At 40.4% G+C, this 11,745-nt stretch overlaps 2 protein-coding genes across 5 annotated transcripts; both read right to left on the bottom strand.

Moving 5' to 3' along the window:
- Nucleotides 1-267: 267 nt before the first annotated feature.
- Nucleotides 268-4,670, bottom strand: prkar2ab (protein kinase, cAMP-dependent, regulatory, type II, alpha, B). Of its 4 annotated transcripts, none has more exons than XM_069677925.1 (10): nucleotides 4,420-4,670; nucleotides 4,076-4,098; nucleotides 3,855-3,994; nucleotides 3,347-3,453; nucleotides 3,092-3,245; nucleotides 2,854-2,955; nucleotides 2,670-2,744; nucleotides 2,519-2,584; nucleotides 2,193-2,331; nucleotides 268-432 (listed from the first exon to the last, which is right to left on the bottom strand). In XM_069677925.1, exons 1-10 carry the CDS (start codon nucleotides 4,668-4,670, stop codon nucleotides 308-310), a joined length of 1,182 nt encoding a protein of 393 aa, XP_069534026.1. In that variant the 3' UTR covers nucleotides 268-307. The 4 variants fall into 4 exon arrangements, with proteins under 4 accessions (XP_069534026.1, XP_069534028.1, XP_069534025.1 ...); XM_069677927.1 differs by having other exon boundaries at nucleotides 3,939-3,994; XM_069677924.1 differs by having other exon boundaries at nucleotides 4,076-4,111; nucleotides 4,424-4,670.
- Nucleotides 4,671-6,503: 1,833 nt separating this feature from the next.
- slc25a20 (solute carrier family 25 member 20) lies at nucleotides 6,504-11,479 on the bottom strand. The gene is made up of 10 exons (XM_069677928.1): nucleotides 11,399-11,479; nucleotides 11,171-11,286; nucleotides 10,269-10,361; nucleotides 10,036-10,163; nucleotides 9,859-9,949; nucleotides 9,640-9,757; nucleotides 8,525-8,597; nucleotides 8,318-8,427; nucleotides 7,840-7,964; nucleotides 6,504-6,811 (listed from the first exon to the last, which is right to left on the bottom strand). The coding sequence occupies exons 2-10, from the start codon at nucleotides 11,270-11,272 to the stop codon at nucleotides 6,749-6,751; spliced, it is 903 nt and encodes a 300-aa protein (XP_069534029.1). The 5' UTR covers nucleotides 11,273-11,286; nucleotides 11,399-11,479; the 3' UTR covers nucleotides 6,504-6,748.
- Nucleotides 11,480-11,745: the final 266 nt, after the last annotated feature.

Below are 11,745 nucleotides of genomic sequence, written 5' to 3'. Positions count from 1 at the left end.
AATGTCATTGGGCTGTCAGGTGACTAACTGCAGCTCACCTGCTGTAAACTGACTTTTATCAGTTATATTTAAGCTCCATGCTTACTGTCGTCTAGATTTCAGTTGGCTGATTATCAGGACTTTCATACAGGAAACATGATCTTATTTATGACCTAAACATTTTGAATTAGTTGCAGGGCCATAAAAGGAACAGGACATTTTACAAAATATAAAACAGAAGGCTGTATGTTATATTAGTTTAAAGATAATCATGTGTTGCATGCACTATGTTTGACAAAAATTCTACCTTATTTTAAAATGACACGTCCTAGTGTTTTAAATCTACGCTGGAGCCAAACAGGGCCACCAGCTGGTCTTCATACTGGGAAATGTTCCTCTTCATGATGTCCATACAGGGTCCCAGCAAACGCTCAAAGGCCTGGATGTCGATAACTGAAAGAAATAGGAAGTAAATTGAGATTGTCTCATCCTTTTAGGCTTTTGTTTCCCTGGCCACATTCTGCTTCAAACGTGACAGATGGGGCGACTTTATTTGTAATGTGTTGAAACTGTGAGGATCAGTGGATACAGTTTCTTAAAACTACATTGAAACAACAGAAATTTTATGGATTTGTCCAGTTTGCCTGTTAAAGCTCTTTTATCCTTCGCAGACTGTGCAGCTTTGATGCAGCTTTAGTCTTTGAAGTTCGCCAAATCAAACCCCCTTCTTCAGCTGCATTTCTATTACTTCCTGATTCTGAGTGGACCCCCTCTTACACGTGTGGAAATATGTCGGGTTTCTGTGTCATGCTGACTCAGCAGCATCATGTAGCAACTACAGATTGTTTACGTTGCCGTCCTGCTCTCCATCTCATCCCATATGTGTTGTCAGGTTGACATCGGGGGACAGTGCAGTAATTGCTCTCTTAATCCCAGATGTTACTCGGCTGGTTCCATGGAAACACTCCCAACATCACAAGCTTACTCCATGAACTCGAAACCTTCCTATCAGCATATTGAAACAACAGAAAGTATTTGTAGTAAGAGGTAACGTCTGTCTACTCTGTTATTGTCTAGTATTAGTTATCATGTACACAATGATGGTACACTGCTGAAAGCTGTTTGTGACATGTTGAAACTGTTCAACTATCAGACCACATATTCACTCACACACACGGGTTAAAGTGGGATTTGTGGAAACTATAAAACTTGCTGTACCACAAACTAGATTCTCTTACCTCACCTTTTAGGTGGCACATTTTTAAAATTGAATCTAATCTAATAAAATAGCCTGACATTACAGCGGATAGGTGAGGGCATTTCCTTATTAGTGTTTAGTTCTTTTTGTTTAATGGGAATCACAGTGTAGTCCACAAAACACAGTGAAACAACACCCCACAAAGCCTACCCAGACATTTATTTTCCCTGCGTTTAATTTACGTGTCACAAAACTCTGACATTTTCTCACTAAATCTTCTTACTGAGGCAGCTACAGTATCTACACTAACCTACAGGCCTTGTCTTTACTGAAGGGATTAGTTGAGTTATATTAATGCTGCAAACATTATTGAATTTGAGCAGCACAAATGATTTGAGAAAGATGTTGCAATTCTCCAGAGGAAACAATATTTGACTTTTGCTGAAAGCTGCGATGGACTCATCTTGTGCACGGTGGCATTATGCCCATTCATTTCACAGAATAAACTGTGTAGCAGTTTATCTGTTTGCGCTGCAGTAAAGCATTAGGGTTCATCATATAATGTAAAGTTTCTGCTGCTGTGCCATGTCCCCAAACTATCTCTGTACATCCTACATGTGTTTGGTCAGTGTGAGACAGAGGATTAAGCTGGTGAGAGCTGGAAACATGGAGGAGATAGATATCAGTTTTATTGGGCTCTGGCCCATTCTGGCCCCTGGACACACATATTGCTTGTTTTGATGTAAAGCCAGGTACTGTGCCCCTTAACCCAGTCTGAATATAGTATCCACAGAATGAGCCAGCTGTTTTTTTTGTGAACATGCATTAAAAAATACAGTTACTAACTGTGTGTGGAGTTAATGTGTTCGATCTTTGCCTCATCCTCTGTAGGCCTGCTGCCTCCTACATCCAGTTAACCAAAGTTTAGTTTCTAGCCACAATCTAGTTGTAAAACACTGAAAATGACCGCGCTGCTTAAAACAACGAAAGACAACCACTGGTGTCCTAAACATACCTAAGCATTTGGTTTCTCCCACAGCGTAAACTGAAGCTGCTCGAGGTTTGTTGGTGACCAGCGCCAGCTCCCCAAAATACTGCCCTCGAGAGCACCGAGCCACCTCCACCTCTGTGTTGTCCTGCTGGCCTGCCTTCGTCTGAAACACACACAAGGAAAACTGTGAGTCCTGCACTCATTCACAACATCACAAACTACATTAAAAAATAAATATATTAATCAATGAATTATATTTACCTAATAGAAAAAACAAGCACAGATACAACCCTGAGAATACACAAAGAAACCTCTGAGTCCTGCAGTCATTTACAGTATTGGACACTTACTTTGCTCTTGATCATTATCTTCACCTCTCCTGATTCCACAATGTAGAAACAGTCGGCCTCATCCCCCTGCAGCACACAGCAGCAGAAACACCACCTCTAATAACTGTTGAGTGTCATTATTGAAGTGGTAAATGTCCCAGTGTTAATGTACCTGTGTTATTAAGCGCTCTCCATCTTTGAACGCTCGTGCTCCCAAAACATCCACAATCCTCATCCTCTCTGAGAGCTTGTGAAAAGAGAATGAAGCGCTGGGACAACAAATTTGTTGCAGACAAACCTGAAGTACAAAATGGCTAAAATCCACCTTTTTGCAGAGTCAATGTTATAATACAAACCTCAAGAGACTTCAGGAGAGGAACACACTCAATGAAGGCCTCGTATATCCTCCTCTTCTTCGCGTTATTTTTAACAATGAGTCTGTGAAATGTAGCTCGATCCTGAAAATTAAAAATCATTGTTTACTGATTGCATACAGGGAGGATTAGCTTGTCTGTAGTTAGCTCCATACACACTCCATCAGACACTGTTTACTGCATAATATCTCTGATTATCATAAGGCTTTGTTACACTCACCAGCCCCCACAGGGCGCCCTCTTGTGTTGCAACGATTGTAGCAGCTCGTGGCGTGTTGTACATGAGAGCCAGTTCACCGAAACTACCCTTATTATCGTACTTTCCAACACACACATTCGCTCCATCCTTCTCCACAAAAATATCATACACACCTCTGTTAAAGACATGACACACGCACAGGAAGTAGAAGTCATGATGAGAGTGACAGTTCATCGAGTTTAAATGTCATGAACAAAAAACATTCCCGTCACTCACTTCTCTATGACGTAGAAATTGTCTCCATCGTCTCCTTGGTCGATGATGTGCTCCTGAGGTTTGACCAACACCTCGAACATGCCGTCCAACACCTCAGAGAACTGCTCCTAAAGGGCATTACACAACACTTTTAATAGTAAGGCAAGATTAATGAAGGTATAGCGAATAAAACGGTATAAAAGGAGAATAAAATAGTGCTGCTACAGTGTAAGAAATGACTTGTAATGTCTTAAATATATTTGAATAAAAGGTAGAGGCAAATATAACAGGCTTATCATCCTGCAATTTGGAGCAGACAGAAAGTTTCTAAGGAGTTTGGTCCAGATAAAAACGGACTGCTTCTGCTCGATGTTGTAGTTTAGGAGCAGTAAGCACAACATCTGATCAGGAATATATTTTGTCTTATTTTATACACTTTAGCTACTCGTACTATTTAAATGTGTCAACAATAAAACCCTCAGACAAAAGACAAGCATCCTTTCATCTTGTCTGGTCTGTGCTGCTGTACCGGCTCCAGTGTTTTAAACAGTAAAATGTCTTTGCAGGCGTCCTGAAGTCGGCGACGCTGCACGTCTGTTTTGGGATGCACGACCCGGGGCTCTGTGTCGTCGTCCTCGTCTTCATCGGGGTTGTACGCCTCTGCACAAACTGCAGCAGGACAGACAGGTTCACATACTGTACAGTGTGTACATGACTTAGTGTGCTACACATAATGCTCCAGTTACTGACCTGAAACTCTGCGGTTGTATTTACTTGTGGTCGATTCTGCAAAGAGGACAGTGGGGAATATATTAACTACAGTTTCTCATTTCTGTGTGGGCCTTCCTCACTGTTGAGGGCATACTGTGTTTTTAATAAGCGATATTTTGTATTATTTGACTGTAGTAGAATTAGTTGTTTTTTTCAATGTATACATACACTATTCTGCTTTTTGTAGACATGGAGGTTTGCCTGACCATGACCTTCAACACAGCATTCTTATTGAGCGCTTTTATTTCAGTCTTTGGACAATTTCTCAATTTCCTGAGTGTGACGTTGGAGCAGAAAACAAACACACAGCAACATAACACTACTCACTAACAGTGTCTTCCTCCTCCTCCTCCTCCTCCTCTTCCTTATTTGACTTTCCTTCAAAGGTCACTCCTTTCCGTGCAGGTTTGGCGCTGCGTTTTTTGGCCTTTTGGTCTTTTTTTTGGCCCTCCAGAATTTTTGTAAAATGCTGCACCGCAAATTCAACCAAGTTTGTCGGCCTGCGGCGAAGCACCTCCACCGTGTATCCCTGCAGCAGCTCCCGCAAACCGGCCGGTATCTCCACAGCGCCCATCGTACGGGTTCAGAGGTCACGGCCTGGAGTCTGACGGTTCACAATCAACAACAAAGTGCCAAATGTTTACATATGAAATGTCAAATCTCAGCATCAGATGTGAGAAACATGTCCGAACTGTCATCACAGAAACATCTGACTCCTCCTCTCGTCCCACTCTCACTGACAGTCAGCAGCTTATTGATTTCTTTTATTTAGCTCGGCCTGTCGGAAAGTATTGATCAGGACTTTTCACATCAGATGTAATTAAAGGCTGTCCGATGGATTATGCGTCAGAACTTGATGATTTGGCAAAGAGAGAGAGAGGGGACTTTTAACAGCTATACCATCAGATAGATATATGTTGTGTGCAACAGACTTTTCTGAACAAGAAATAATTTGTATATGAAACTGAAATGGGTAAGAGAACATGAAGTTCAGCCGAATGTAGAGATGTTGTTGAAAATCCTCATTAGACCCATTCAAAGACTAAGACTCAAGAAATACCGCAGCAGCTGGAAAACATGAGGCAAATTCTTATCGTACATTTGGATCTTGACCATTACAGCTGCGTTTCCACCGCATGAACTTTCACAAGGGACTTTAGGAGTAAAAGTGTGTTTCTACCGCCGGAGTTTAGACTCCTTTAACCCCATAAAAGGTCCCTGCATGGGGGGTGGTACTTTGTGAATGTACAGGGACTTGCTGGGTGGGACTTGCAGCGCTGGACATTTCTGATTGGTCGACCACTGACAGCATTCAGAAGACAGGCTGAGTAGTTTGACAGTCCGAATGCGTTTCCACACCATGCTTTAATATGTACAATGCCCTGTGTAAGTACTGCTAATTTCCCCATTATACACCAACAAAATGATAAGTAAAAATAAAAGATGATTCTTCTGTGTATTTTCATTTAAAAAAACTTTAATGCTTACACACTTTATTTCACTTTACTAGTTTTTCTTAATCATGTGGTCTTCTATTAGTTATAACTATGTTTATTATTATCCTTAATACAACAGTTAGTTCCGACCAAGCAATCTGATTGGACAAGAGGCATTCCACGTGTACAGCTGGTACCTCTGAATCACACAGCAGACTCTTATCTAACTGGCTGATGATAAATTTAAACCCACAGATAAATATACATGATAGAAAACAGCTGATGTGCAGGAGAATGTTTGGGTTGCTGGGCAACAAAAGTCCAGTTTCAGTTTCAAAAAATAACCTGTATTTGATTTTTACTTTTTACTACTATTTGCTGCTTGTGTAACTGTTGTATAAAGGCAATGTCACGCTTGAGGTCGTGATGTTGTGCTAAATATCATCACGGCTGTGATTCAGTCGTAGGCCGAGCTTAATTATTGCAGTCGTTTAAATAAGTTTAGTCTAGGTTTCCATACCAGGACTGCACTATTTGTCTATTAATAAAAAGTCCAAATAACACAAATAAAACAAGAGTTGGAAAAAATGGACAAGTTTCATAGTTCAGATGGATCTTGTTTTTTAAATCTATACATGCTTTTATTCACATACTGTTCAATCAATCTCATAATGACTACTCTCATAATTTCACATTTAAACAAACAGAAGGTGTAGTTATTGTTGGTGGTCACTGGGTGGAGTGTGACCTCACAGACAGTTTGAAGGCGTATATTGCTGACAGACTGAACACACACACAGTACAAAAAAAAATGCACCTTTTTCCTGATATGTGCACCTGCAAAGATAACAAAAGGTAAGGCACAACATGTTCAGAACACTCCGTTTCTATTATACAGACATAACAGAATAAAAAAGGAAATCAAAAACAAGTGAAACAAATAGGAGTGAGAACATTCGACTGTCTGTGTGTGTGTGTGTATGTGTGTGTGTACTGGCGCCTGCAGAGTCTTCAGCAGGTCTGAATGATCCACGCGCTCCACAGTACCACACGGTATCAAAGATAATCAAGTATATTATTGGAAAATTGTTAAAATCTCTTGGTATTGTTTGACTCTGTGTGTGTGTGTGTGTGTGTGTGTGTGTACTGCTTATAACTGGCTTGTGTTAAACAGTCCTCTTCCTGGTTTCACAATCGAGCCAATGCTGAGCCTTCATCACAGGTCCGGTGCTAACCAGTTCAGGAACTTCATCGCGCATTCAAATCCTAAGAAACAAGCCTGAAAAACACACAAAAACAAAACTGTTTGTGTCGACAAGTGATATAATTAATAACATTTAGTTTTCTGTGACAGTATGCAGAATATTTAATGATGTTTTTGATCGCAGCTGAGATGAATAAAGAACTGCTGTGCCCTTATCTATCTTTTGTTTTGCTGTATAAAGTATTTTTTTAAGAACCATTATTATGGAGCCCCTTCATGGTAAATCTGACCTGTAAGAGTAAAAGTTAGTTTACTCTGTGTTTTATTTCTCATTTTCTTTTTTGGTTCATTTTTGCTATCTAACACCAAACAGAAAGGTTAAAACGGAGCAAACTTAAAAGTCCGATAAGTGATTTTATTTTTAGTGGCAATAGTTGCACTTGATTTTCTTGTATAAAAAGTCTAATTTGACACTTTCTGAAATCAGAATGACGAAAATATTGGACATCATGACGACACTACAACAACATACTGATGCATTTCTGTAGCAGCAGTAACACACTGACGAGGATCCAGAGAGGCACATTAATCGTTTCAAATATGAAACTTTAATTTCGCCCACATTTTTTTTAAAAATCATTTGGAGAAAAAGAAAAAATGATTTTTTAAAGATTATTTTTTAGGCCATTTTTGCCTTTATGGGGAGAAGAGGGTGGGGGATGACGTGCAGCAAAGGGCAGGACCTGCGGCTGCTGCATCAAGCACTGTAGCCTCTGTACATGAGGCCCCTGCTCTACCGAATGAGTTAAACCAGCGTCCCAGAAAAACTGATCTTTGTTTAGTGATGTGTTAAAATACATTTTTTTTGCTGATGAATCAATTTATAATTTAATTCTTTAACATGTAAATCTTCTTTGAATCACTGTCACAACAGGATGGATGAGTGATGGGACGAGAAACTACCAAACTACTGCTACGAACTTTTATGATCACGTCGTCTTTGTCCTCAAACTGAAAACTAGTCGTTGTCAAAGTGTACCATCCAGCTCCTCTGAGCCGTGCACAGTGTTACTGAAGTGAAAACATAAGTAAGGTGCACTCACTGCGTTTGCAGGGAAAGCTCGAAGCATGACAGCATTGAAGCCCTTGTACAGCGAGCCCACGCCCTCCTCCCTGACCAGCTCCCGCAGAACGTCCCGGAAACCATTAGGATATTTCCCTTCAGGAGCTGAGGGGGGGAGACATATCAAGACTCAGTCACACTAAATTATCATATCATATTCAAGACAAATTTGCTTGTTTAAGAAAAAGTTATCTTAGAAATATGGACAAAAGTGAAGGCATTTATGTAAAAGCAGAAAGCGATGGAAGTGAATTGAAGACCATAAAAAAAAAAACTACAGAACTTCAGAACCGAAAATTTTAAAACTACAAATAACAACAAAAATAAAATCAGAGAACTGAATCAATATCAAGATGTAAAGCAGAGAGGATTCAGACTGAACCGCTTACTCTGCCCTTGACAGATGTGATAATGTAACCACACACAAAAAATCAAAATGCTGTAAATTAAAGACCAACCTGTCTGGAAACGAGACTTGAGCACGTCGGCCGGAATTGCGACCGCCCAGTTAAAGATCCCGGCCATTCCTCCGGCAAACAGCACGCTGGGAACACTGAGCTCGTTGTGGCTGCGGGGAAAAGACAGCAGGTTCAACTGCTCCGCTGAGCACTTCTAACTATATAACGGACGGCTGTAAATACTGTGAGGAAAGAACAAACATTCACCTTTTTCCTGGAGGTGTGAGGAGGTTCTTCAACCACTCGTATGATGTGAAGTACATCCCACTGGCTGGAACATCTAGGATACATTAAGATTTATATACATGAAATTAAGTTACTCACAACTGACAAGCAACTAAATTTCTACCTAAACAGAAAAGGAAATAAAGTTTCTCTTCTGACAGAATACACGAGTTATTATAGAAGAACTTAAAGCAATCTAATTAAGTGAGAAACACTCAGTATGTTGTTTTTTTGCATTTTCAGTAGAGATAGACCGATATGTTTTTTTTCAGGGCCGATACCGATACCGATTATTAGTAGTCAAGGAGGCCGATAACCGATATTTGGAGACGATATACATTTGCAGTAAAAGTGAAAATATTGGCGTCAAAATTTTGAATAATACAAACTCCAACACTTAACTTTGTTTAAATGCCTTTTAAGCATATGTTTATTAAACAAACAAACAAAAAGCACAGGGAGTTCCCAGGGTCAGCAGCATCTCTTATAAAGTTAACTGAAAATTTAAATAAATAAATAAATAACTTCCTGAAGTTTTATTAAGTAAATAAAACAAAGTTAAATAAAATTTGCAAACAAATTAACTTTTTCTCCTCTCCGCCGTGTGTGTGAGCACTCTGCACTCTTATCGGCCGTCGGATAAAAAAAAAAAAAAAAATTAAAAAAATAAAAGGCCGATGCTGATATGCGTCAAAATGCCGAATATCGGCGCCGATAATCAGCCCGGCAGATAATCGGTCTATCCCTAATTTTCAGGCATAATAATATTTCATGTTGCTCAATCTGGAGCCAAAAAACACATGCAACTTTCTCTACTTATTCAAATTGGTTGTGGAGTTTTGATCCTTAATAGCAGGAAGTGGACGTGCATTCAGCGTGTCTGTTTGACCTCAGGGATGCTCACAATGTGTTTTAGTGAGTAACACCGAATGTAAACAGTTATTTTGTTTGTCTACAGGAAAAGGTCCACAGGGCACTTTCAGACTGTACTTCCTTTTTCCATGAAGTGTTCTCATTGTATTATCTAAACATGGTTTAACTTTAGAGCAACCTCTGCCTTCTGCCCAGGTTCACGCTCTGTCAGAGGGCAGACTCACCTCTCATCAGAGTCAGAGCAGTGCCTTTGTAGATTCCTCTGATCCCAGACTCTTTGTACAGCTGCTTCACACAGTCCATGGGTCCTGCATACTTCACCTTTCCTGTTGATGCCTGGATCTGCACACAAAGAAAACAATCATTGAAACTAACCTCCCAAATAAAAACCTCCAGCTCTATTTTGAGACATTGTATATCTATTCAAACACGTGACCTCTGACCTGTAGGAGGCATTTGATGCGCTCTCCAGGAGTCATGATGGCCGTGGTGAAAACACCAGATAACATCCCTGCAGCAAACAGCTGTGGATACCTGCAGGAGACAATGTACGTACATATTATCACCGAGAGAATGATAGGAACTACATCACGACCACCTACGACAGAGCCGGCACCTACGTCAGGATATCATCAGGAGTTTTTTGCTGTAGTTTCTTGCCCAGTCCAAATCCAAAGAAACAGACAGCAAACATGGGGGTGACTCCGATGATGGGCGCCGCCATGCCTTTATAGAGACCCTTCACACCCTGTGAGGAAGAGGATGAAGAGGACATCAGCACAAGGGAAGAAAGACATTTTGGGCAATAGTTCATCTCATACATGCCAGAGATTAGGGCAGCATGCATCCTCACCTCTTTGGCTAAGGTCTTTTTTAAACAATCAATGGTTCCAGCATACATGAGGCTCTCTCCAGGTTTGGGCTTGGTTTGAGTCTGTAAACGCACCTGAGAGGAAAAGAGGATGCACTTTGTATTCATCATTCATTGTAAGCATCACAGTGTTGGCATTTTCATGCTTTGCTTTGTGCCCTCCTGCACAGAACTGTGACCATAACCCTATGATCCAACACCTTTAGGATTGGTTCGAACACCCAGTATCAGCCAGACAGTGAAAAAAGACAATATTTAGAGAGTAAATATGTGACTAAAACACTTGCCTTGTTTCCTGAAACATGAGTCCACATACATTCTAATTTTACTTCTTGTCTGCTTGATGTGTAAATAGGCAACTGTTTGTTAACCGTTATGGCTATCACTACTTTGCATGCTGATAGCATGTTATGTTTTGTTTACAACTTATTGCTCTGCTCCCATATGGCCAGAAAAAGTTAAAAGTAAATGTTATTATAACTTTGACAATGGTATAAAGTGAGCAGATCACTTTATAGTTTTAAAAAAAAGTATCTCAAACTTCTCTTTGCACAACATTTGTGAACTAAAATTTCCTGTCCAGTGATCAGGTGAGATCTGACAGTGAAAGAGGCCATTACACCTGCATTGAGCTGAGTCATATAACACCAGGAATGTGGGTCAAAGTGCTGCAGCAGGCTGACCTGCCTCTAAGCTCTCTGCAGTAATATGAACACTTACATTAACGTTACAGCAGTTTGATACATGCACACTGCTGACTCTCACATATGTTAGTCTGTGTTAACTGGCTCCACTGGAACGCAGTGTCACCGGATGCACTCTCCTGGCTGTTCCCTAACGTAACACACAATGTGTAGGTGAGACAAACAAAGCTCAGTAATCACTTTAATCGTGTCGAGTGGATGTCCCGCGAAGACGAGGCAAACCCCTCCGAACCCCCCGGCGAAGAAGTTCTTCAGCGGGCTGATCGGCTGCTGCTTGGACATTTTGACTTTCAGTTCTGCAGGAAGAAAAAGAAACACACAAACACAAGAGCAGCGACTGAATGAAACCGACACCGAAAATAAACGCAGACACACTGAGAAAACAAAATACAGGAAATAACATCTCACCTGGTCGACTGTGACACTATGAGGTGTGTTTGTGAGCTGCTGTCACTGCTGCCTGCTAGACCTTTCACCCACTTATTTACCCGGACTCGTTAGACGCTACTCTGGTACGTCTCCGTTTGGCTTCCGGGTTGAAACTGTACACTTTGTTTGAAACTCCAATAAATTAACTAATAAAAATAACTGGAATTTTCTTAAATAACATTTAATAAGAAAAATAACTAAAACAATTCGCCGTTTAAATTTCATTATATTACGTATTTGACTATGTGATAAGTATAATTGAATAAAACTTTATTCCACCTGAATTTACAAAGTGTATACATAAGGAAGGGCACAAAATGTGTCAA

The sequence above is a fragment of the Semicossyphus pulcher genome, unplaced genomic scaffold (assembly GCF_022749685.1).
Source record: "Semicossyphus pulcher isolate SPU_LCO1_2020_fin unplaced genomic scaffold, fSemPul1.0.p SCAF_3, whole genome shotgun sequence".
Classification (NCBI taxonomy): domain Eukaryota; kingdom Metazoa; phylum Chordata; class Actinopteri; order Labriformes; family Labridae; genus Semicossyphus; species Semicossyphus pulcher.
Note: the sequence above shows the minus strand (reverse complement) of the source record. Positions and strands in the feature narration are given on the sequence as shown.